The 26,831-nt window shown below is 43.9% G+C and overlaps 1 protein-coding gene and 1 long non-coding RNA gene across 5 annotated transcripts in view; one reads left to right on the plus strand and one right to left on the minus strand.

Moving 5' to 3' along the window:
- ESRRB (estrogen related receptor beta) overlaps positions 1 to 5,266 on the plus strand; it is a 137,038-nt gene extending 131,772 nt beyond the window's left edge. For all 4 annotated transcript variants that reach the window (XM_074868462.1, XM_074868461.1, XM_074868464.1 and 1 more), the window contains one exon: positions 824 to 5,266. In XM_074868462.1, the coding sequence (XP_074724563.1) occupies positions 824 to 1,068 (245 nt within the window). In that variant the 3' untranslated portion in view covers positions 1,069 to 5,266. The remainder of the gene's footprint in view (positions 1 to 823) is intronic.
- LOC141943346 (uncharacterized) lies at positions 4,303 to 9,774 on the minus strand. The gene is made up of 3 exons (XR_012628923.1): positions 9,531 to 9,774; positions 4,564 to 4,651; positions 4,303 to 4,432 (listed from the first exon to the last, which is right to left on the minus strand). It is a non-coding gene; the product is annotated as an uncharacterized LOC141943346 (long non-coding RNA).
- Positions 9,775 to 26,831: the final 17,057 nt, after the last annotated feature.

The following is a 26,831-nucleotide window of genomic DNA, read 5'->3' on the forward strand; positions in this document are numbered from 1 at the left end:
CAGCTCGACCCTGGCCTGGGTCACTACCAGCTACTTTTGCCTCAGAGACACACCAAGGAGCTGTGCTAGCCTTGCAAACCCTGCTGGCCCCTCCGGCAGCTTGTAGAAATCTAACTGGCAGCCTAAGGGAAGAGGCCTTGCAGGAGGTGCAGGTTTCATTTACTGAAGCAGGAAGCTCCCTGAGCAGCTGCTGGCAGTCTCTGAAAACAGGGGCATATGCACAAAGGTGGAGCTGGCATCACCCCTGGGCATGCTGGTTGTGACCTACTGGGGCTTTTCTGTCTTGCTGACACCCCAAGCAGCTGCACGGCAATTAGGCAGTTTAGACAGATGAAGCGCTATAGTAGTGTTAATTATTCTTAATGAGATTGCTCCCAAGCGGCAGCACAGCAGCTGCTGCCCCTTGCAGGGTGACTCTCCCCATAAGGAGCATGGAGGGCAAGTGAATGTGCAAGTCACAGAGGCCCCCAGCTGACCCCTGCACAGCCTTGGGGTGGCTGGAAAAATGGGCAGCACAGAGGGCACAATGTCTCACCTACCCCGGCAACCTTACTGTCCCTGAACTGCTAGGGCCAACTCGTTGGGCTGATGCCAAACTTCACAGCAGCAGCACCACCAACACCTGCCAGCAAGGTGTGTTCTTCCCCTTAAGAGACAAAACAAAACAACATACTACCATTCTCTCCCCACCCCCCCCCCCCCAAAAAAAAAAAAAAAACCCAGAAAGAAAAGGAAAGAAAGCATCTTTAGCTTCAGGACCATAAAGGATTTCCTTCCCCATGTCTAACTTGTCTGTTTGCTGTCTTTTCTCCCCTCCCCCCAGATTCGATGCACATAGAGGACATGGATGCAGTGCAGAAACTCCAGGACCTTCTCCACGAAGCCCTGCAGGACTACGAGCTGAGTCAGCGCAACGAGGAGCCCCGGCGAGCCGGCAAGCTGCTCCTGACCTTGCCCCTCCTGCGGCAGACAGCCGCCAAAGCTGTGCAGCACTTCTACAGCATCAAACTGCAGGGCAAGGTTCCCATGCATAAACTCTTCCTAGAAATGCTAGAGGCAAAGGTCTGACAGCCCCAGCGCCAGCCGACAGTGGCCGGGGAACAAACTAGAAACAAAGATTCAGACAACGGAGCAATCCAAACAGCAGCAGCAGCCACCGCCGGCTTTTATCTCCAATCATTTATTATGGAAGAATTATTTAATGTCTATCTGTCGGCGTGACTGCAGAATCTCATGTACAGGAGGGGGGAAACTCTTTTAATCAGTCACCTGTTTCTCTTTTTTTTGTTTGTTTGTTTTCTCTGTGGGAAGTACCAGAATATGCTCTTGCACTTGTTGAGGCGGTCATCGGGGCTCATCCCCTCTGAGCAGTGATGCTCTCAGCACTGTCCAGGCCGCCTGTTCCCCAGCTCCCTTCGCCAGTGCTGGAGGGGGCGTGGGGACAGAAGCAGGAAGAGAGGAAGAATAGAGTCAATATAAACTTTATCTGCTGGTGTTGTGAGGGGTCAGATAGAAAGGGAAGCAGCCAGGGTCCTTCTTTTTGTCACCTTTCCGGCTCTAACCATAGAGCAGATGCTTCTTTGCAGAAGAGCACTGCTGGACTTCTCCTGATCAAACGGCTGCCTCCCAGGCTCCTCTAGCGACAGCTAACGCTTGTACATACAGGCCCCACTTCTTACTGGGAAAGATGCTCCTAACTGTGTAAGATATTCTGCGACCTTGTACAGTGTGTCATTGCGCCTGGCTAGTCCCTCCCATGTACAATCCCCGCAGGCCCCTGAAGAGGCAGGATGTATGTCCCTGAGAGAATGCAAGTCTCCTTTCCCAGATGGCAAGGAAAAGAGAAAAGAGCCTGATGTGCTGGGTTGACTTGATAATCTTTGCATCCTCTCCTATGTGGTGCTAACTACAATTCTTCCACACTTTTCACCCTGTAGTGTATCAAACCTGCCTCTTCAGCTCAGCTGAGTGCCATTCCCCACTTGTTCCTTGTGGCAGAGGACACAAGGCTTTGTCTGCATGGTTACTGCCCAAGTATAAATACACCCCAAACCAGGGCTTTCCTAGACTTCATTAAAGTGATAGCTCTTTGCCTCCACAGAGACTTAGGCTTATTGCCAAATGCTAGTTAGGAATCAAGGGCACTGCTTTTCAGAGGAGGCAGCTCTTGAGCCTGAGAGATTTCTTTTTTGTGGCAGCCTAGGGAAATAAATTAGAGGGTGGCACGAAACCCCCAATATCCCAACTGCTGTCTTCCCCTGCCTCATCCCATTATCCTCAACAGCAGCAAAAGAGCTAGCATAGATTATACCTGGACCTGGTAAGAGGTTCCCTTGCTGATGGGAAAGCAAATACCTGACCTTGAGGTGGTGGGAGAAGAAGTGGGGGAATGTTTATTTACTCCTCTCTTTTAACCAGGTTCCTGCTGTCTCCAAGACCTGGTTTAGATCTGCTGCCTAAGCCGCAACTGCTGCATTCCCAGTAGCCAGAGGGGAATGTGGGTGACTGACAAAACTGACTGTTGGTATTCTCTGAGATTTTATTTTCTAGGTCACTTAGTTTTGAGCCAGCCTGAGCTGATGAAACCTGAATGTATTGTCTACAGCATGGCAGTGGAGGTGAGAAAAAGCCTCTGACCTACATTTGAGATACCACTAGCTCTACTGCCTCTGTTCCTCTCAAGCTTCCATCCCTTCCTAACTAGCCCAGGAGAAAGGTGGTGTGGCAGAGGAGTAACTTGCCCCCAGCAGGAAGCCTTCTAAACCAGGATTGAGGTGTGTGATCAGGCAGACACTGGGTGTTTGTTTTCTCCTGGAGCAGGATGTGTCAGAGCAGGGCTGTCAGTGCTGCAGAAAAATGCCAAGGGTAGCTCAGAGGCTGGGGGCACTAACTGATGCTGACCACTCAGCTCTTGTAGACAGCCAGCTCTTGGTACTTGAGTTAGTTCAGTTCCATCTCCTTTGAGTTTTCCCTACACTACACAGTCATAGCTACTCACACTCATTTTGTACTCATTTGATAAAGGAATTCAGTCTTGCTTCAGGCACATTAGTAAACCAACAGAGACCTAAGGGGCAGAAGGCACGTGGAAGCTGGGACTGCTTCCATGTTCACAGCAGTAGCAATTGCACAGTGGCCTTGTGCTTTGCACAGATACTTGTGCTTCTCTCCCCAGCTGCCTTTAGGAGGGACCTGGGGAGAAAATGAGAGCTATTAGTTGTGCTCATGATCCCTGTACCGATCTGTGACTGAGGGACGGAAGTGAAATGCACACCACCACTATAGAGCCAGTTTTTCATGTGCTGCACTCTGGCAACTCTTTCTGGCTGTGGCATATATGCTCTCACGAATGTGCTGGGTTGTGCTATCACCTGTAAGTTTGACTTGCTTGACCACTCTTGCTTCCCTGCCAAGTCCCACCCAGCTCAGCCACAGCACATTGTGTCCCTACCTGCTGTGCAATGGTAGGTGTCCCAAAATGGGCTGAAAAGATCCTGAGAAGTAATTCTTACTCTGTTGGGCCCTGGCTGGAAAGGTCACTTTTATAAAATCTAAAAAAAAAAAAGGCTCTTCCAGCTTTGTTGTATTTGGACTCAGTGCTGCTTTCCAGAACAGAGAGGGAGAACTATCTACAGAACATGATTATGGAGAGCTGCTGGATTAGCTTCTAGCCCACAGAGACTGCTGACTATTTAGAGTAGGGCTATGGTATGAAGGCAACTCCTGCCTTGGCAGAACAATATAAAGATACCAAATGCATTTTTTTCCAGGACCTTCTTTCTCTATTACAGCTGCATAACCTTGGAGTCCATCTGGAGCCCCCATTGCTTGAAGATAATATGCCTGGAAATGTTTGTATTGGTTCTGAAATAGGATGGGAACTGAACCAGACAGTAATTAGCATATATTAATCTCTTTAAGCAAGGAATGCAAACTCTTCCCCAGGAACTGGGACAGAAACACCTGTCTAGATTTAACCATTAAAAGGCTTGTACATCTTAAATTGGGAACCAGGTTGGGTCTCTTGGGCCCTTCAGACCAGTGCAGAAATCACACGCATCTCTTCCCAGTTATTCTGATCTGCTGTGCATCACTAGTACTATCACACTTCCACAACCGAGGAGCATGTCCAGCTATGCAGTGAGCTGGGCTTGCAGAGAAGTGTAACATCTTAATGTAGTCCTCTCAGTGCACTTTGAAGTAGGAAATGGGGCTTCAGCAACTGCTTGGGTCTTTGAATGTGCACAGTCTCTTACAAAAAGGTCTGGGGATGTGGAAGTTGAGATGAACTAGGGAATGAGTTCTGGGTCAGTGCTCTTTATGCCGTTCATTTGTGATACAGGAGTCACAGAGTCAGTGCCATGCAGCAGTCCTTCTGCATGGGGCAGAAGATGATGGAGCTTGAGCCTTGGAACACAAATGGGCTCTATGACTTAAAGAAAAGCAAAGCAAATCAGTTGAGGTAAGTGTATCAGTGAATAAGCATGAAGCCCACATCCAGCAACTATGGTAAAAGCAGCCCCAGCCCCTGATTTGCCTGTGCAGATAACAGAAGCCGCGTACCCATCAGCCACTACAAAAGGCAATTCTTCCCAAGTGATCACCTCTTCTGTATTGGGCACATTCTTCTCTGGGAACAGTGGTGTCTGGCCTGCAATGCAAAACAAATTTCATGGGGATCAATTAAAAGAAAAGGTAAAATACCACACAGAATTAAGTTTCTAGGGAAACTTGGGCATTACACCTGGCAGCAAAACCGTGAAGCTACAAGAAACACCCCCACAATAATCAGAACCTTGCAGTATTGCTCATGCTAAGGGGGCATTATTTTTCTCTTTATAAGCTAAGTCATCTTTTTTTAAAAACTATTACAAATATATAAAACATGCTGCACCAGAAACATGTAAGCAGCTGTTAGAGGGGAAAGTCATTGAGAAAGACCCTAGAATGTAACTTGTTCAGCTTTTATTACCAATTGGAGCTGAGAAAAAGAGCTTCCACTTTGTATCCACAAGCTATAGTCAATCATGGCCAAAGGCCACTCTGTTGTTCTTGTGGCTGGGTTATGTGGAAAAGCCAGAGAGACAGAGGCTGTGAGAATGATGCAGGGAGTTATAGACAGTCAGTGAAATAAACAGTATCTACTTAACTATTATCTGCTCCTCAAAAAAAAAAAAAACAAAAAAACTGTTAAATAAATTGTATTCTTGTGGTACAGGTCATTTCAAACAAAACAAGAAATAAAACACAGAAATGTAAAAACTAACCCAGACAGAGTAATGTTTATTGTGTTTAGGAGGTGCTCCATTCTGTCCCTCGGGATGCACATAGTCCCACAAAAGAGGCTTTGGGGGGAGGCATGATTTGTGCATGCTGCACAAGGGGAGGAGAGCCCCGGCCCTCTCACTTAGAAATGCTAATTTGGTGTTTTCTCATAACCAGAAAAAAAAATCTCAACAAGCTTCTGAGTTTTTGTGAGATTAGCTTTGCTGAGGACTTGTTAGACAAGCACTGTTGTGAGTCTCTGCCATGGCCTGGTGTGTTTCTTCCACTCACCCATTTTCTCCCCACATTCTGCACTTCACTGTTGCAAGAAATAAACATGAGCTAGCAATGAAAAGCCTTGAAGTTCTTCCAGTGAAAAACAAAATCTCTAATCATAAAATAGGCCACTGGCTTAAACCCAACAGTGACATCATGAGTGTTGCAAGTGTTACAGCAGCTGTCCAGTGCTTATGAAGTGGGTGCAAGTGCTGAAGTCATGGTGTTTGCATTGATCTGGTAGTCAGGCAGTGCAGGAGGACAAGTTCATGTCTCCTTGAGAAAGCAGAAGGAAATGCACAATGTAATTGGGGCAGAGCAATGAAAAACAAGGACCCCCAGGTTTTTATTCTACCGCTGACTCTTGAGCACAGACAGCATGACACCCTGTGTAAGCACCGCCATCTCCACAAACCTCACTTTCAGCAAACACTGCTCTAAGGTCCTTCTTCCAGGAAACGGCACTCACTGGGATGATGCATCTAAACCAGGCAACCAAGTGGCCTCTCAGTGTGCCCCTCAGGAGGAGGAGGAGGTGACTGAATTAGCAGTGGCCAGGAGGAAGACCATGGGCTAGAAATGAACTTAAACGAAAATACAAGATAAGCACAGAGCTAGAGGGGGGGCTGAAGCATGTCAAGGTTTTTCTACACTTAGAACAGCTACCCCCAGCCCCACAGTCACCACCACTCTGACCATGACAGGCTCAGTCTTTGAACCAACACAATTCTTTGCCAAGCTCACATAGGCACTTCACAGCCTCTCCCATAGCCCACATGCATCACATGCTTAGGCCTTCTGAATGTTGTATCCATTCACAGAAGGTTTGGATTTGCCTACTGCAGTAGGACTTTAAAATGGAGTTTACTTTGGGTTAAATGTAGCACAGGGATGGTCAATCTGTGGCTTTGCAAAAGGCAGAAGTTTTGGGGTTCTGAAAAGTTTATGTGGCACTGGAGCTGGCAGTGTCAAGACATCAGTAAGGTTAGCCAGAGGACTATGGAGAGCCCGTGCCCCACCGGTGTTGTCAAACAGCATTCAAGGGACATAAGCTTTCCTTGGTCCTTTACCTCTAAAGTGGCAGCTGCCTTCCTTATATTTCCTGGGCACCCTTCTGCTTTGCCTAGGTTTTTCAAGGCTTGCCTTACTTTTTCCTCACTATTGTTCACTCACACTGGAATTAAAAAAAAAAAAAGGGGGGGGAGGGGGTTGTTTTTATAGCAAGCACGCTGAGCCCTGGGAAAAACTGAGGACATCCTGAAATTTCCTCTTACAGAAGAGCATCAGAAAATACTAGAAAAATATTCTATTTTCTCTGATTAGAGGTTTCTTTACTAATCAATGTTGAGCTCTCTAAACATGTTTCTCGCCCCAAGTTAAAGGGTTGCTTAACTGCTGGGATATGTTCTTAAGCTGTGAATGTTAAACCATGATTGCGGTAGTTGTTTGTGGCTACCGGCACACAAAATAAAATGAGCCAACAAGACTTTTCTCTTTCAGGCTAAGGTATCACACAGGGAATCAAAGCAAACATTAGCTGATGTACAGAAGACTTCAGCATTCAACTTTTCAGTAACAGAAAGCTGGAGAGGTTGTGCTGTGTATCTGACTTTCTTTACAAAGATATTCTCTCTCATTGCAACCAATTTGAAATGACACCATGGCAAAACCTGAACACTTGTGGGTGGGGGGTGGGAGAACTAGCCTAGCAGTGTGCTGGGGTGCCTGGAAGAGACAGGGGATGATAAATGACTAATGCACATTGGGTTTAGAAGCACAAGGATGGTTCAGCAAAACACAACAGTCCTGATCCAAAACACTGCTGCCAGTCAGCCAAAAACAACAGCCTTGCTCCAAAAGAACTGCAGCCAGCGAGTCTCTTTATATTAGTGCTAATCAGCTTTGAGAGGCCCATCATGCTTCTGATCTTTGTGTGCTTCCTTCCACAGGGCTTGGGTGAGGCTAGAAAAGTCTTCAGCTCTGGGAGTAACAGCATCCCAATTTATAAGTAGGAGTGAAGTCACAGGAAAGATCAGAACTGGCCAAAGGCTCAAATAATCTTTTGTAAGAAAAACTGAGAAAACAGCTACCATTGACACATTGCAGATTTGCTGAAGACTTCAGTGTTTCACCAAGCCCTTCATAAATCTAACCAGTTACATGCTGACTGCAGCCAGCTCTTGACAACACACAGCATGTGCAAAAACCAGCTGTATGGGTTCAGACCACAAACCCATTTAGGCCACTGCCCCCTCTCCACTAAAGTGGCCAGCAGCAGACGACCAGAGAAGAACATAAAAGCAGGACAAGGAGGTAAAATGTCCCAGCTATTTAAGGATTAAAGTCTACCTGGGCTAGAGATGAACTATTTACATTTAACACCCCCCCAATGACTTTTTTTACATTAATTTCTCCAGTCCCATTTTCAACCACAGCAAGCATTCAGTCGCCGCAGCACCCTGCAGAGATGAGTTCCATGGATCGCTGCTGAAAGAAGTATCTCCTTTGCCTGTTCTGGACATGCCATCAGCTCATCCTATTTCATGCTTCAAGTTAGGAAAATGTGGTAATGAGAAGGGCAAATGACTGCCTTCCACCACTTGATCTTGATGCTTTAAAGACAAGTACAAAAACCTAGTCCCTATCTGAGATACAGATACAGACCTCTCTTTCTGTAGCTATCTACACACAAACATACACACTCATTCCATCTCTGTTATGCTTTCATTCACAGCACTACTGGAATTCACATTTACTTTCAAAATAGCTTAGAAACAAGATTAGCCTATTTAAACCATATTTTCCTAACAATAATAACAATAACAGATTGAAACGCTTCCTCCTTTACATGGATGGGGCCTTTTCCCCAGTAGATCTTTTTTCTCTTTTTCATTCATCTGAAACAGAGAAATCTAAAAGCACCTTGTCCTTTCTCTGATATAATCCTTTTATTATAACACAAATGAGTGTTTTAAAAACAGAAGATTTTAATGTGTTCCTTGATGTATTGAATTCGAGATTTTTTTCAAGATTAATGTATTGAATAAGAGACTTTTTTTAATATATTCCTTCTTATTGCATTGTAAGGAACTGATTTCTGTTTAGAAATCCCAGCTTGCTCAACTCAGAAATACCAAACTCTTGCTTTTCTAAATGCTTAAAATCAGCACATTGATCATTCTATAAAAAGTCTCAGAATCAAGTGCATTATTTTGATGAATGAAATTATTATACATTTTGTTCTCTTATTTCAAGAAACTGACATTACATTTTCAATAAGCTTTATCACACATCCCCGACATAACTGCATTTGTTGAATAATAAAAGGCAGGGCAGTGATCAGATAAGGAGAAGCCAGGACAGAGCAAACTGAAATCATTTTGCCTAAATTGGCAAGAATCAACACAAAACAAGGCTACAAAGAACAAAGCACATAAATCATGTTTTTGAGAGGGGTTAATTTACACCATATGCCAATTAAGTCAAGTGCAATACCTAAGTTATGAATAATCTCATTGCAGTGAAGAGTGTTATATTTTGAAGGAAAACAATTTAACTGAAGCCAAAATTATAGTCACCTTCAATAATTACATTTCCAGCATTGTAAATTCTTTTCCACCACAACACTGAAAGCAGTCAATGCTGCAAGTAATTGTCTATTACCATTTACATTATTAAACTCAAACACATTAACCAAACTCTTGTTTATATTTTTTTTGTCAGTGGTTAATGCTACTACAAATCAATGATCCTTTGGGTCAGTCTTAGGAAGTACAATTTCATCAGATATTTTTCAATCTAATGAACCCTTGTAACTAAGCCTGGGGTAATCACTTATTTCCCCCACTGGTTTTGTCATCACATCATAAAAATTCAGCAGTGTCGTAAGGGACTGATGCTTATGGGAACAACATTAGCACAGGCATCAGCTTTTTGGGGTGCTATCCCCAGCTCTTCCACTGCCTTGAGAATTTCTAGCTCAGACTCACCTTTTCTAGCTGTAGAAAATCCTAAATTGCTACTGCTGTTTCTGCACATTTCTTCTTTCCCCCACAACTCTATGATTTCTCATGATGAGGCACCTGCTATGATCCAGCCTGTTTCCCCTTGATACATTTTTGCTTCTTCACTGCTGTGATAGACTCTCTCTCTCCTGCCTCCCTTCTCCTGTCCTGTTTCTGGCGCACTGCCCATGTGGGTGGGGAGGCCACCAGTGAATATTCAGTCTCCTGTGGCAGCCGACCACACTGAGCTGCTCCAAACCCCTTGTGGGATAGACCATTCCAGCTCCCTTGAAAACAAGGCCCCATGGCTAACAGCCAGCTTACTGTTCTGGATACCTTCCACATGGAAGTTAACAGTGTTTATTGTTTCCCATTGCTGAGACTGTGCTAAGATGTGAACTGGCTTTCCAGCCCTGCAAGGAATGCGAAGCCACCAAAGTGACACTCACCAAACCAAGGGGAGGGCTACAGGAGGGCATTTGGAAAATGACACTGTTACTGTCATTTGGGCCAGGTTATCCTTCCCCTTCATTCTCAAGCTTGTATTTGCAGACAGGAATGAAGTATAGGCCTGAGACACAGTCCACAGTCAGACTAGATCACAGCACTTTCTGTGACAGCTCTAGTTAATTAGACAAACTATGCCAAACCAGTGAAATACCATGCTCCCCTCAGGCTCCACTGCACAACTCAAGAGAACCTTTAAATCCTGGCTGCATAGGCCAGCAAGGCCAAGCAGCAGGGTAGTACATAGCTTGGTGTTGCCAGTGTTGAACTAGAAAGGCTGCTTTCCTGTGATGCTGTGTTCACTTGGCAAAATAGCTATTAACCCAAATTGAGTTACAGCAATTATAGAAACACCACCACATTCACACTCAATGATCACATTTTACAAATAAATAATAAACACCTTCTAAATGTGCCTAGAAATACAATAGTAAGAGAAACAAGCAGTCAAAAAGAGAGAACAAAGCCTGGACATACATTGAGCTCTGTTTCTCAACTTTCTTGAATCAAGAGACCACCTTGCCTTTTCAAAAGAAAAAGAAAATGCCTGGGGTACCTTAGGATCCGTGTACTCTGTCAGCTGTAAATGAGCAAGGGATAAACAAAACCTCAGTAGACAGGTGAATAAAATTTTGGGTTTACAAAAATGATAAGGTTATTATCAAATGAAAATATGAAAATCTTATGTAAAATTTTAATTGATAGAAACGCAAATGTGACCCCATTTTGCAGATCTCCCCTAAGCCTGCTAGCCTGTGCTGCAGGCAGAATAAAACTGTGAGAGGAGTAAAAGCTTCATACCCTGAGTGTATTCTGAACTCTGTAAGAGAAACTGCAGCTGGATAACCCCGCTGCCCAGCACACTGAACTACACCAGCTCAGCACTTCCTTCTGCCACTCATTGCCTACTGCAAACATTTCAGGCAGGAGTCTTCTTTTTGTTCCACTGCTGCTCAGTGCACATAAAGCAGGTCCCTGGCTCACTTCTTCCCCAGGGCATGTTGCTTGCAAATAAATATATCCTAAAAAGTGACTGAAACCTCAGATAAGTGATGCCTGGGACCTCTCAAATTCTGGGAGACTTAATCACTACATTGGCTGAATCAGCTTGGACCGAGATTCAAGAGCTTTTTTTTTTGCTTTTCACATGGAACATGTCCACAAAAAGGGGCATCATTTCAGTTTGTGATTGCTGTGTGTCCTAGAGCATGTCGCTAAGTTGCTCCTGTCAATCCTCTGGACATTGTCACAGACAAAGACAGCACTAGGCTACCTACAGCTGCCTGACTGCTGTGCATGTTATTTATCCCAACACAAGGAATAAACAAATTACCCCCAGGTTGTCAGTGAGATACCACGCTAAGCACGAACACTGTCACCTCCTTGGTACCAGGTTCCATACTCTGCTGGTTACATTTATTCTCACACAGGTCATCGCAGCAAATGTCCTTTCCACTGAGTTTGGCCCTGCACCCTCCACAGCACAAATTGTTCATCTGGCAGATAAGCATTACACTTTTCAAAGATCAAAAGAGTCAGAGAACAGAAATTGCAACAGAAGCCGTTTGGGCTCTGTCTATGAGTATTGCAATTCAGCTGTGATATGCCAAGGGAGAGGGGCTAGCCTGCACTGGGACAATGCTTCACAAAGTGAGCAGAACTGGCTAGATGTCCTTCACGAAAGTGTCCTGGTGACTTCCCAGCCATGACTGAGGAATGAGATAATCATCATTTCCATGGGCACTCATCACATACCTAGCTACCCAGCAAGTCGGGAACACATAGTACCTATGAAACAAAAAGGAGAGAAAAACTACAGTACAATGATAAGGCAAAAAGAACATTAAGCAGCATCTCTGTGCTTCAGACTTGGCTGAGGAGTCAAACACTTTATGTGAAGCTTTATGCTTCACAGTTGCTGCTGCTAAACAGATTAAAAAAATAATCTGTCTTCTGTTACTCCTCTTCCTTTACAGTCCCCAACCTCCACTTCTTAATGGGAGGGGGGAGATGTGGGCATAACATTATTTCCCTGACAGTCCACACCATAGGTACCACTTATTTCTGCTGGATCATTTCTCATGACTAGGAAGGTTCCTGCCTTTGTGCTCAGATGTATTTTGAGCTTTCAAGGAGAAAAGAGTGAGAAAAACAGGACAAAGATAAGAAAACATGATACAGTTTGTTCCTTAACTAGTTGGCATAACTAGCTTTACTTTTTCCCATTCATCAGCCTGGCAAGAAATCATGACATAGACATGAAAATTTTTGCCCTACCTTCACCAACAACCCTTGCATCAGTGAGAGTGCAGTATGTGAATGGGAGGCCAACATGCTCCTGGCAAAGAAGGGAAGAGGCAGCCATTAACAATGGAAAACACTAATGTTACCTTGTTCCTCACCTTAGCCCTCAATATGACTGCTCTGTTTCTTCTCTTCCTAGAGTGAAACTTGGATGATTTCTTCTGGTTTGCAAGTAGATGCAGGAAAGGAAAGGGAAGAAAAAATACATAACGAAAGGGAGAATGTGTCAATTCAGAGCTTCAGCATCAATGAAGCTGAAGACTTCCTGAAGACATCAGTGAAGCTTAAACAGACTCCCACATACAGGAGGGGTGACAGGCAGCTATTCTGTGTTTTTTACTGCATATTCTATACTTCCAGATGGGATAGTAATATTCAGCAAGATGAGAAAAGTCCATCTGAACAAGGCAGGCAGAGCCCAGCACTCTTCAAAGCCAACAGAAAAGCTGAAAGATATTTTTCCTATCAGCAGATTTCCCCATACCCTCACGGCATGCTCTGTTCTCTGAGAATCATCATCTCTTTGAGAAGCAGAATTCAATCCATTGCCCCAAATCTGGGTTTTGATAGCCAGGAGCAAAGAATCAAAAGCAGAGGGAATGAGGGGCATTAGATTCAGAGCAAGGAAGTTTGGGAACTGCTTCCCAGCAGGAGCCACAGCAGCAAAAACTGTGGTTACCTTTGAAATGCAGCTCAACCTGTATATGCTTGTGTGAGCCACAGAGTCCCTCCTGCTCCCATGTTTGTGTGTTCCTAGTACTCTTCTTCATGAAGAAGGGATGGCTGTAAGTGTCACTGCAGCACACAAGAAAGTCTCTCTTGGAGAAGCAGGCCTTAAAGGCAAGTACTTACCCAGACATCAAAAGAGAGTGCTTCTCTGTGACAGACTGCACCAGAGAGAGACCTGCTGGAGACACCTCTCTCCTAGAGTTACCCTTTCCAAGTAATGAAGATGAGACACCTTCTGAGACCGAGGTGACAGGAGAGCAGATGCTGGAACAAACTGCTGAAGAATAACAAATCACCAGCACAGTGTATCATGTACATCCAAGAGATCTGTAGGAATTTGGGATGGAAGTGGCTGAGCTGCTAAAAATGTCAATTCTCTCATTAAAATCAGCTGTTCTACTGGAGTAATGAAGGGTAGCAAATGCTGTAAATTGTTCTAAAAAAGGCATATGGGGTGATCTGGGAAGTCACAGACCACTGAGCTTTACTTTGAATCAGGTAAATTGGTTGAATTATCAAGTAAAATTAGAATCACAGGAAAGGACTGGCACAAATAATTCATTTAGTTTTGCTCCAGTGTCCTTGCCCTCTTTCCACTGCTCCTCAGTACCTCAAAAGTCCTGTTGATTCTTCTGAAATCTCCTGCTTAGATCATTCCTCATTACATTTTGCACATTTGGCTATGTCCTACAGAAAAATAGTTTTTCATCCTCCCCCACTCCACCTAATTCTGTCCTGGGAAAAACTGCATAAGCAAAATATTTGTATTTATTCATGTAATAACTGTATTGCCATTGTGGCTACTACAGAGGAAAGTGGCAGAAATCATACCTGATGTCCTAGTGATCCAGCATCGGTCCCTCACTTGTCCCAGTCTTAACAGACAGGAATATTCTAGGATGCTAATTACTTAAACTGCTGCAAACTGGGCTTTACCACGTGAAGATCATGCAACAGCCTGTAAGAACATTTTAGAAAAGATTTTTCTACATGAACCCTTATATGATGCCTGATCCAGATGGACCCTTAGGATGGAACGAAAGGCCAGATGATCTCTTCAGTTTCCTTGGCAAGATACACAGAAAAGAATGATCCAGCAGGTGTCTTGGTTCTGTGCCTGGAAACTCTTTCCTGGAAATAAGCATTCCCATCCACCCGACCCTTCCCCCACTGATTCAGGGTTTTTCTTTTATATTGCAGCACAACTCCTTTTCCTGAACAAGTAGTGGGAAGGAAGCAGCAACCTATGAAAGATGCTGGCTATGTCCTCAATGGCCAGGCTATCGAGGACACAACCAGGATGTGACAAGCCAGGAGCAGAACAGGTGATAAATACAGAGTAAGCTCCACTCAAGGAAGTGGAAGTGGGGGAGCTTGAAGCAGAAAACAGAAACCAGCATGGGTTTCTTCTGGGACAGCCAGGCAATGTGTGTAGGTTCCTACCTGTGGGGAAACATTAGAGGCTAAAGGCAGAGGGATCCCAATCAGAAAACTCAGAAGCTCTGGTATGTGTCCTGCAAAAACCTGTGCTGGAGGCATAGAGACACCCAGCCTGCAGCTGACATGCCCTAAAGGTGCACAGACAGACACTATTACAGTTTCACTTCTGTTAGATCATTGTGCTATGAGTATTTGCAAACCTAACACTTTCTTGCCTAGCAATTATTGACTTAGATTAGTTTAAGATTACATAGAGCCTAATTAACACTCACTACTTTGGCAGGTTTGCTTCTGGTACTGTAATTACTACAGAAAATCATGTTTACTTAAGTAGAAACTTAACAAGTTACCAGTTTTACTGTTCAAGCAGAGCAGATAGGATTTTACCTAATACATCTTCATGCAGTCTGGTGTCTAGAAACACCACCCAGAAGAAGGCACCAAAGAATCATGCTGATCCTGTACTACTTTATCTATTTTGCATATTCATTTTCTAAGTACTTAACGTTTCTAACACCTAATTCTGTAAGCACCAAATGTCATTAAGTAGTGACATTAATGAACACATTAGACTATAATTCATACTAATTACCCATATCACTTTGATCAAACTAACTTCAGTGTTTACTCAGACACTACCATAGTTAAATTGTTGTTATAATTTCACTCCACATTTCGTTAGGCATTCTGACTTAACTTTCATAAATATAATGATTTTGTTTTCCTTTCTAACTAAGAAACTAGGGTCTCAGATTTATTCTGAGTAGACATTAGCTTCCATGCATCCACACAATGGCAATGCAATTCACTTTCAAACTCCCAAGGTCTAAGTTTCCTTGTTTGGATTTCTGAAAAATTAGAACACCCTCCACAAGGTCACTGCAATACTTCCTTTTCACTTTAGTCCCAAGTCCAAGTGGATATCAGGATTTATAAAGCTTATGGCCTTTATGGCCTAGGAACTGGAGCATCTCTGTTCTTGCCTCTGAGTCACCGTGCACCTGATGCCTCGTTAATCCCCAAGAGGTTTGGCATACCACGGCACTGAACAGCTATAATTACTTCTGGAAGCCAGCTGCCAGTCAAGTGACAAAGAAGTCTGCAGAGCTATTTTCCCCAGACCACATTGCTGAGCACTTGGACCATTTGAATACAATATTAAATAGAACAAGACATGGGCAATATGTTATTTTTGCAAAGCTGACCTTGTCACATTTGCAAAATTAATATGGTGTGGCAGGAGATGAAAGGGCCACCTTCTCCATGGAGCTCCCACATCTGTGGAGCCAGGCAGCATGAGCCCAATAATGAAGTGCCTAGCTTTGCAAAACCATGATGTTTTCAGACATGAAATGGGCAACTAGCAGTACTTTGCAAGTCCTCTGAGATAAGCACAAAGATGAGAAAGTAATGACAGGAATGGGTGAAAACAGGTATTTCCTACTAAGTCTAAGCAAAATTTTTTTCTGGGTCTCAATGGAACGCTACCAACAGACCTCTGAATTTTATTGAAAGTGTTAAGCCCTCACAGTGCAGCAAGCCATGAGCACCTGGAAGGCAAAGAGCACTGACAACCTCTAGGAGAGGACCTCTGGACAGTGTTATGTAAATGATTTTTACTTATTTAGCCTCCTCAGTGAACCCTGCACTCCATGAACAAAGGGGAGGACTAAGTGTCTGCTTCAAGGAGCCTCACAACCTAAATTACAGATAAGTCCCTGCTGTTCAAAGACAGTTACTTTTTGGGCAAATTTCCTTTTGTTTTGAAAGAAAGGAAACACTTAAGATATAATAAAGAAGATAAACAGCCACCTTTGCAAAGCAAGCTGGGATACCAGCAGTATCACCACAGATTTAACTTTGTTCCTTTTGCCCTTTCTTCAAACAGAAGTTAAACTCGCCCATTTCCCTCCTTGCACACTCTCCTCTTCAGAGAAAGATATAGCTCGGGACATCACCTCCAAATCAGAACTTCACTTGGACATGTCCTGCCAATAAAATTCCCAGTAGAAACTGGAAGAAAGCGTATCATCTTTTGCTTCTTCAGACAATTTGCAAGGTGGACTTTTTTACATATATATGTGTGTGTGTGTATACACATAATACTTGTGGATAATACACACATATATTCAATGCTGCATGGGTGCCAGCCAGTTCATGTATTCCCAAGACAGAGAGATGCTGGTGAATGTGGGGGACCCTAACCTGACCCTGAAATCTGACCAGGAAAGACTGTTTGAAGGAAACATGGGAGGCTTCAGACTGTGTCCCATTCAAGCTTGACCTTGGTGGAAAGCCAAAGATGATGTGACACTGTCCACACAGCCCAGAACTGCCCACAAGCAACTTTGCAAGCCAAGAGACACAGCAGGCTTTTGTCTCTCCCCTTCCAAACATAAGGTGGAGTCAGTGACCTTCTCTTCATCCCATCTGAGAGTCCTCGTTAGGAAAGAGAGGCCGTTTTAAGAAAGGGAAGGTACGTCCTATGCTGGCACTGGGAATCCCACTGAGTGACAGGGAGCGGTTCTACAGCAATTGCTTTGTTTAAAATGCAAAATGTGGATGTGTTTAGAGGACATATCAGCATCAATCACTGTATGCAAATACTGCCTGTGGAGAAGAGCATCCCCTGTAAGTCACTCCTCACTGCCCTAATCGAGTTAACGCTAGTGACTAAGGGCATGTTGAACGCTGATGGGCCGCTGATAGTGCTGTCCCAGGAGAAGATTAATAAAAGGCAGCAGAAGTGCTTAGCCCCAAGCAGGGCACAAAGTCAGAGGGGGAGGCGAGGGGGGAGCACAAGGGTGTCTTTCTGTCTAGCAGTCATTGCGCATTATCACAGACACAAAAAAAGGCAAAACCTTGCAGCCTTCTTCCACAATTACCAGCACACTTGTGGAGGAAGGTCAGCACAGACAACATGCACTGACTTGGACAGGAGACATTGCTGACTTGCAGTCTGTAACTCCTTTCACAAGGGAACATGGATCCATAAAAGAGAAGTTAAAAAAAAAAGCAATTTCACTGCTCTTAAGCTTACATATACCTAAACCAGGAGTCTGCATCCAGCCTAGGGACCCACAAGATGACACTGAAAACTAGAGTTGCAGAGAGAAACAATGCAAGGATTTGTTTAGCACATCCTGAAGGAGGAACGAGACACATTACACACAGGCCCCGACAGTCACCGAGGGAAAAACACCACAGTTCTTGTGCCAGCTCTGCGAGGCTGATGGTGGCAGCCCTGCAATGCCCATAGCCAGTGCCTGTCAAGATGACAGCACGAATCCCAGCAGTGGGCTACTTGTGACTGCACGGGAATGGTTTTCAGGCACTGGTGATCTCTATCTAAGCCATGAAGGCAAGGCCCTGGCTGGAGTGAGTAGTACCAACTACAGGTGAACTTCTCTGGCAAATGCAGCCTTTGTCCCTTCCTGACAGATGAACTGTAAGTACTGTTAATGATAGTCATTAACACCATTCCTTCTCTTTCTCAGAAGCCAGAGCAGAAGAAGGAGAGTGGGGAGGGTGCAAATATTCTCAATTTTCTCAGTGCTGGGAGCAGAAAAGGAATGGAGCACTGATAGTTATGTTGCTTCTCATCCACCCATTGATAGCAGTTTTACTGCCTACACTTCCACCTTCTGTTCCTAGTCAACTCCCAAGCCTTCTACCTCACCACCTTCTCTTAGCTTCTCCCACCATCACCTTGGCCACATCACCCACACCTGCTTCCTGCACCGAATTGTTGCCAATAGTTTCCTTCTCACTGCCTCCTGTTGCCAAGACTTCTGCCCAAGAGCTCCTCTTCCACCATATCCGTCCTCCTCAGAACTTGAGTTACTGCCCCATGACTCACATCTGAGTTACTGTCAGCTCCTTGCAGAGGTGGAATCTTCTCTTTTATGTATGTGTAAAGTGCTCAGAACATTTATAGTGCTCTATAAATAAGAATCTAATGCTGACAGCTCCAGGAGATGCATGGGAAAAGGATGATGGCCTGCCCATTGAGTGAGATCATTCTGCTTACTGGAAGATTGCATACCAAAACAGGCTTCTGCCTGGACTTCAATACCTATCAAAATCCTTCTGAGCCTAGCAAGAGCAAAGCTAGTGCTATGTTAGGGAGATGATTTAATGCCACAATTCTCAGCACTGCACTTCCAACTGGCAAGCAATAGAGTTACAAAGAGTTTGTATGAGAAGTACTGTCCAGATATGCCAATCAATGTTGCTCTCCTAGAAAACACCTAATAGTGTAGGGCCAATCTGGTCTATGAAATCAGAGATGGTGCCACCAGCCCAGCTTCAGATTTGTAATGTATGCACTTCTAAACCACTAAGAGGACACCAGACCCAGTCCTCCCAAAAAAGGAGCTCACATCACTAAAAGCCTCACAAAGCTGGTCCTTCTGCAAGCAGTCTTACCATTACAGCCTGAGTCTCCAAGGTGGGCTGAGGAGTCCCATATAAGGTGTGCACAATATTTCTAGAAACACAGTAAAATGCTTGTAGGCTTCTAGAGACGAGACTCATCATTACTGATGAACCAACAGCGAGACAGGGAAGGGAGGAGAAACAAATACTTTGGCATGGTTCATGGTTACACTACAAATGGTAGCAGTGTGCTGCATACCTCTAGTTCCAAAGTACATTTTTGCAAGCCTCAGATTGTTATTATCTGAAATCATTGCCAGAGCAGGAAGGAAGAGGTGAATGCTAAATTTGCTTTCTTCATCTTGTCATCTCCAAGGCCCAACAGATACTTCTGCTTGCCTCTGAGTTATTTCATCTTGTCCACAGAAACTGATGGACCACTGATCTGCAGTTAGAGGACTGCTTGTGGACTATTTTGGGACATGGATGAAAGACAGGAGATCGCAGGATGCTCCTTCAGATATGTTCTAGCCCCACATATTCCACAGCTCTGACAATGGCATGCTACAGCCCAAGCAACTTTGAGGGACTTACACTGGGTAGGGATTTGGCACACTACAGCTCTTTCTCCATCTCTAGCATTTGAATGCTTATGTCCTTCCACAGGCACCAACTGTATAAGAGTTCCCCAGATTCAGGACCAGCTACCATGTCTGTGGAATAAATATCAGCTATCAAATAAGCTTACCATCAGCTCTCCACTCCATGATTGGAGTTGATCCTCCAAAGCCCAAGAGCTGAAATCCAGTCAAACCATCACAATTGGTCACAGCAGTCGTTTCAGGGAGCAGAAAAGATGCTGTGTCTTTTCTAGTACCCAGTGGAAAGTTTGTTTCTGGCATACAAGCTGTTTCCTACCAGGGTAGGAGTAGAGGGGGAGCAGAAAACCTAGCATAGAGGAAGGGCGGGTAAGCAGTAGGTTCTGGCTTTACAAGAGGATGATAAATGATAACAGCATTAGGAACAAAACCAAACATCTTTCATGCTGTCAGAGCAATGAAGCCAGCACATAACAAGACACGGGCACAGGGTAGTACAGTTGCTTTCCAGAGAAGCCCACAACTATCAAGTTACTTCTACTCTGAGTCAACAGACCAATTCATCTTCCCTAGGTTCCTGCAGAAGAGGGCAGGGGACAAAGGAGTAGTCATTTCTTTCCAGTTAGCTAAGAGCTTCAGCTGTTCTACAGTGCATTGAATTCAATAGACAGGGTCAGGGCAGCGCTGGATGCCAGTGCAGAAGAGCTGTAACAGGATGTGGACTGGAGAGCTCTAGATGATCATGGACTTCTTCCCACACTACCCTAGTAGTTCCCAAAGGGTACTGTGGGCACTGCCTTAACACAGAAAGGAAAGAGCAGTCCAGAAGATGAGGACCCCAGCGTCCAATACCCTTCACAGTGTTCCCCCAGATTCAGACTCCACAGAAAGCTTTGCCATCCTGCAGATGAGAGTAAAAATCCCTTCCTGGGGCTTACCTCATCTTCACAGGAGGAGGTCACCAGGGCAATGGCAGTAGCTGGTGAAGGCAGGGCTGCCAGAGCAATCACCTCTGTCAGGCTTTGTGAGGAGCAGGTTCAATGAATTAGTGTTCTGCTTGTTGCAGCTTCCCTCCTGCCTTTGTTGTAGTCCAAGGCTTGGCAGAGAAGATTAATGGCCAGCATAGAACTAAGAATGGGATGGGGTGTCATGCCCAGTTTTGCTTTTACCAGCTTCCTATCATCTCCTTCTATGCCCACAGTTGGCCTTATTCCCATGTTGAATCAGACAGAAAACATGACACTCAGTGAACATATGCGCATGTAGCCAGGAAGGACTTTAAAGCACTACTGGCCTGGCAGACCATTCCTCTCATACTAGGTTGTGTTGGAAAGTCATTCCTGCTAAACTCCAGTTCTCTTTAACAGAACAGTAACAATACTTTGTGATTCTTCCCCTGACAACCGCATCTCATATTCCTCCGCTAATGGCAAGAGACATAGACAGCTGTTACTGTTCTTAGCTTGCATGTGGGGAAACTGAGACACTGTAAAGGAAATTAACTTCCAAGGTCAAACACAGCAAGGATTCAAACACAGGCATTCACAGCTCCCTGCTCTCCATATTGTTTTGCAAATGCTCTCTCTCAAGATAACCCACATATTTAACTACCAGACTGTCCATAAACTAGGTAGGCATCCTCCTCATCTCACTGCAGACAACAGCTCTGTAAGGCCTCATCAAGCAAGAAGGCTCTGCAATACCAGCTTGGGCTTGTCTTCTTTTAGCTATGAGGACCGCTGGGTACTTTCCCTCCTGCTGTGAGGAGTGGCCATGGACATGGAAACTTAAACAGAATGCATTGCTTTGCTAAAGACACCCTATGCTCAAGAACACAAGCAAAATGGGAAGTGTGAATATTCCATGGAAAAGACCTTTGGAGTCAGACATGAACCAGATGTGTCATGTGACAAAATGCAACAGAAAATGCAAATCCAGCCTAGAAGAAGGTGATGGAAAGAAACATACAAATTCACACACAAGGTAGAACTGAACATGTCTGGGGAATCCTGAAACCATCTACTGAACCCATTAAAAGTAGCTTTGTGAGCAGCAGGATGAATGAATCCCAGCTTCCTATGGATTTGTGTCTTGTGCTGAATTTACTACGCTGCATATAAAATCAGGTCAACTCCAACCAGAATTTTCCCCACAACTAGGACATGCATGCACCCCTTTTGCAGGACCGTCTTTTGTCCATCTAACAAGGGGTGAGGTTAGGTTTCACTCAGTGCAGACACTGAAAAATTGTCTTTTCTGTCCAGGGAAATTGTTGGGGCCTAGCACATTTAGATCTCTGTATCTCTTTCAGGTAAATTAATTTGGGGGTGAGAAGCCCAATTCAAAAGTTATTGTGAAGAATGAGTGAAATTAGGAAGTATTTCTTTACAGAACGGGTTGTTAGGTGTTGGAATGGGCTGCCCAGGGAGGTGGTGGAGTCCCCATCCCTGGAGGTGTTCAAGAGGCGGGTTGACATGGCGCTTGGGGATATGGTGTAGATGGGATCTGTCAGTGCTAGGTTAACGGTTGGACTAGATGATCTTCAAGGTCCTTTCCAACATAGATGATTGATTCTGTGATTCTGTGAAAAAATATAGACAGTCAGAGACAGACAGTGTGATCACTTAAGCCTTGTTTCATTTGGAAATGAGGCTTGAAGGAATTAAAATCTTCTCTGTATCTACTGGAAATAGAAAGTTTATCAGAAAATTGGTGGGTCTTTGAATTATAAGAAGATTTGCATTATAAGAGGGAGATTAAGGAAGACAACGACACTGTAAGAAAACAGCACTATTTCTATGGCACCAAAAATTTTGAGCAGAGATCAAACTTGGAATTATTCTTTTCAGATGATAAGGATGAAGCTTGAAACAGCAAGACTCACAGTAGGAAGAACTGGAAAAAATAATAAATTGAAAAGGAACATCCCAGGATTTTATGTCATTTGTTTGGGACCTCTGAAGAAAATGAACGGAGCAGCCTTGCTGCTGAGAAAAAGCACATTATAGAAATAGAATTTACTGCTCTACAGAGTGAATTCCAGCCACCTACCCAGCCTCTACAGCACAGTAAAATGGCTGAGGTTGCTGGAATTAGTGAGGACAAAATGAGGCCCATCCAAAGAGAGAAGAGCTTCTTCTGGCAACCTAGCTGGTGATGTTCAGCATGTCTGTGCATTTCTCCACTGTTGGACACATGCACATTTGTCTAACCACTCCTGGCCTTGTTATTCCAAATAAGGATGAAGAACAATGAAGATACCTCCTCTGCCAGAGACCTGAAGCTTTGAATTGCTTTTTTTCATGCTGGTCTTGACCCTTTTTTCCCTCACACACCACATGTCTTTTCTGCATCCTGCATGGCTTAGTCTAGCTCCTGTTCTGGGGATATACTTTCTCCCCAAGCCAAAGTGGATGGAAAGCCATGTAAGTGTTACTGCACTAATGCTAACATTGGTTCCCAAAAGATCACATACTGAAGAGCTTAGCAAGCTCCTGAACTGGAAAAGGGGAAGCAAGAGAGGAGTTGGGGAGTAAGGAATACTGGTCCTGTTGGAGTATGAGGTGACCCATACAGGACCCTTACTGTGAATGAAAATAAAACATCTGTGATGAAAGTCAAAGTCTGGGGTGAAACAGTTGTTTGGGGAAGTAAGAAAAATCATCCAGCTGTGTCTGAGCTAAACCTGGGATGTATAAAATCCTAAGCCATAAGGCAAAATACTATGCCATAAACCATGAAGATGCCTTATCTCTCAATAATGACCTTATGGAAGCATCTTCTATCCAAGCACCAGTGCGTCTCCACAGAGAATGTAGTCAGTCTTTGTCTATGATCCCCACTGTTATTCTCATGTCAATCCAGCCTAGATGGCTGTGCAATGCCCCATCCTCTCTATGGCCAAGCACTCAGATTCTCTAGTACCTGCCTAACTCTCAGACCAACTCTGGACCTTTCTTGTCACATAAAATGGATTTTTAAAATGCATATTTAACTTCATAGAATTTATATGCCACTGAGGAGAAATTCACACCCTCCCCCCAAATGAAAGAAGGAAGAAATAAAATCCTGTCCTTGACTTAACCTTTTACATGCACTGTCTCAGCAAGGATGGAATTCATTCAGCAACGGTTCATTGTAGCTTTATTTCTAAATCACAAGTGACCAGTGTCTGACCCACAGGCCAATTATAGCCTCCAGAACTGTATAGCAGTATGGGATAGCCTCATGACTCTTTTATCGCTCAAATAGTTTCCAGTGGTTCTTTCTAGAGGTCCTAATGCACAATGCTCAACTCAGATCATTTGTCTGAGTTCTGTGGCGCACCACATGGTTAGCTATGTAGTTTTCCTGGGTTGTATCTCTTTGTCCAGACATGGAGGACCTTTAATTTGTGGCACTGGACCCTATCATCACTGTGTTCACAAGGAAAGAAGTGGGCTACAGTTCCAGCTATCTGCAAGGTCCACAACACAAGGCAGCTTGCTCCACTGAACAAGCCTCCATTAAGTGCTGTTCCCACAGGAGGTGCTGTGTACCCCACAGGAGCACACACAGGGTTAATATTCTTGAATTTATTCCCAGAGACAAATGGTTTGTGTTGAGGAACTGCTGCTGGGAAGGAAGAAAAAAAAGCCCCTTTTTTATTATTCCGAGGTGCATTTTAATTTGCACAAGCGACATTGTGTCTGTGATGGATTACACAAAGGGAAACATTACAGCTCAGAAAGCTTGGCAAGGAAAAAAATAAGGGAGATATGGGGAGGATTAAAAACAACCTATTGCAATGCAGAATTCTGATAAGGGGTCCATGGTGCCTTCGGAGCGGGAGCAGGTGGAGCTCAGAGGACCAAGAAAGGGAAGGGGTATGGTATATGGTGAGGGAAGGGGAGCAAGGTGGGAACACAGACTTCAAGACGCTCCTTGGTCATGCAGTCCACTCTCTTCCTGCTACCAGCACCATTGCAGAAGCCCCTTCGTAAAAGATCATGCTCCATCTTAAAATTCTTTCTGTTCCTTTTCCCTTGGAAGGATGTTACAGAATCTCACTTCTCTTTCTGATGGTTAGAAACCTTCATTTAATTTCCAGACTAATTTATTCTCAGCCAGTTTATACCCATTTGTTCTTGTGCCAACATTGTCCTTAAGCTTAAATAGCTGTTCTCTCTCTTGAGGGTTTTGTGGTTTGATGTATTTATAGACAGAAATCATACCCCCACTTTCCTCATTTTGCCTGACTGGACTATCAAAGCTCTTAATATCCTGTAAAACAGATTCCTCATATCACTGGTCATCCTAGTACCTTTCTGTGCTCTGTTCCACTTCATACCCATCCTTTTGGGATATTGGTGACTGGAATTGTATGTGCTATTTCATGAGTGGTCATAACAGGGTCTTGGACAATTGCACAATAGTTCCATTTCTCTACTGGAAGCATCTCTATGCTGAAAATGCCTCCTGGCTTTGGACTTTTCACCAGCACCATGCTGATCATTTGGCCAAAGCCATTAACAGTCAGGACAAGATTGGTCCTGAGTAAAGCCTCTTTTCAGCATAATACTTTGAATTTCAGCACTACTTGTTGCTGTCTCTCCCTTCAGTCACCCTTATGATTCCTCCACTAATCACGATGTGGCACCTTATCTAATGATTTTCTGAACTCGTGGTAAACAAGCTGTAGCCAGCTATCCTATTGCTTTTTATCCCACCTTCTATTTTGCTCTTGTGCAGGCCCTTTTCCTTTAAGAGTACAAAACTACTGTACAAGCTAAAGCAAAATCCCCTTTGCCTGCTAATGGTATATGGTTTATGGCACAAAAGTAAGTAATTCTGTCCTCTTGTTGGGGGGAGCAATGGTGATATGCAGTGGTCTCTTTACTACAATCTTATATTTTCTTACACACTCTTCGGAGTCTCAGCAGTATAACCAGACTCTTAGCACTCCTCCATTTTTTTACCCAACCTCTTCCTGTTTTGAACTAATACAAAAAAGCATTTCTCCAGAGATATTAGTGCCTGGAATTAAAGAAGATAGATTTCTAGCACTTAGGGATGGAGGCGTTTAATAAGAATAAAAATGCAGCTTGGTAGGTGGTCTGAGAAATGCCTTAACATAGCAGGAGAGACTCAAGAAAGCAAGCTGAATTAGGCAGATTGTTGGTAAACCAAAGCATCACATTTTTGTACTGTGAATCACAGGGAGTATCTGAAGTGACTGCAATAAACATTCATCTGTTAATTTATAGCATGCGTCATCTTATAAAAATCCAGGCATGTCCATAAAAAGGAATGAAAAAACCCCACCCAGAACATCCTCATTAATAAATGAAAAGAGCCAGGCTACTCCAAAATCTAGCTAAGTTCCAATTCAGAATAGTACTGAACACCTAGAAACACCAGCTACTTCCCTGGAAGCTACACAGGTTCAAAATCTTTCCTAATCAGAAGTTGAAAGCCTATTGCCATAAACCCTGGAGGCTTTTCCTGCAGAAGAAAAAGGTGAACCCTGTAGGTCCCCTAAGGTCACTATAGCTGGGCTCTGATGCACTACTACACGAATGGTTTCTGTTGAAAACACCTGGCGCTCAACACATGTATATATGTGCATACTGCAAGGTAAACACATATATATTTGTCTATCCTGTACTTCCGTAAATGAAATGGGGGCCAAAACCATAGGGGAAGGTGTATTTGAAGACTAATGACTCCAAACATAATGTGCTTGTTTTTATAAGGCTATCATTACTTGTCATGAGTAAATTCACCCAGATCTCACAAAATCATTCTGATTCCTTGTGCCTTGTCAGTAAGAAATGCTCTATTGTTTAAATACTGTCTGCCCCTGACTAATGCTACAGGCACAATGCAGCTGTTCCCCTGCCTCCCTCCACATCTTCTGGGAAGTCACAGATTGGACCCATTCAGTTGGTAAGGGAGGAACAGAATCCTGCATCCTTCCCTACGGCCCTGCTGCCTCAATTGAACTACAAAGTAAAAGATCACAAATGCTTCTTTTTGATTCCAGAGTCAGTAAGGTTAACTCTACATAACTGCTAATAAGAAGGTAACATATTCAAAGACAGTTTTCAGAAATGTATTTTCCATTTTCCCCATTATCTGGGTCATCCCAGTACTCTCTATGAATGAAAAGTTGACTGTGATCACTTTTCAGAGCAGAGCTAAACTCTGCTACTAAGACTCTAGAAAGGTCAGTGTTACACTTGTACTTGTCATGTCACAAAAGTAAGAAATCCCAGAGTCAACTTCCAGAAAATGCTAAGAGAAAAATTTTAATAAAATAGAGTATTACTTCCAAAATCCACTTGTCTCT

Source organism: Strix uralensis, chromosome 4, assembly GCF_047716275.1.
Source record: "Strix uralensis isolate ZFMK-TIS-50842 chromosome 4, bStrUra1, whole genome shotgun sequence".
NCBI classification, from domain to species: Eukaryota; Metazoa; Chordata; class Aves; order Strigiformes; family Strigidae; genus Strix; species Strix uralensis.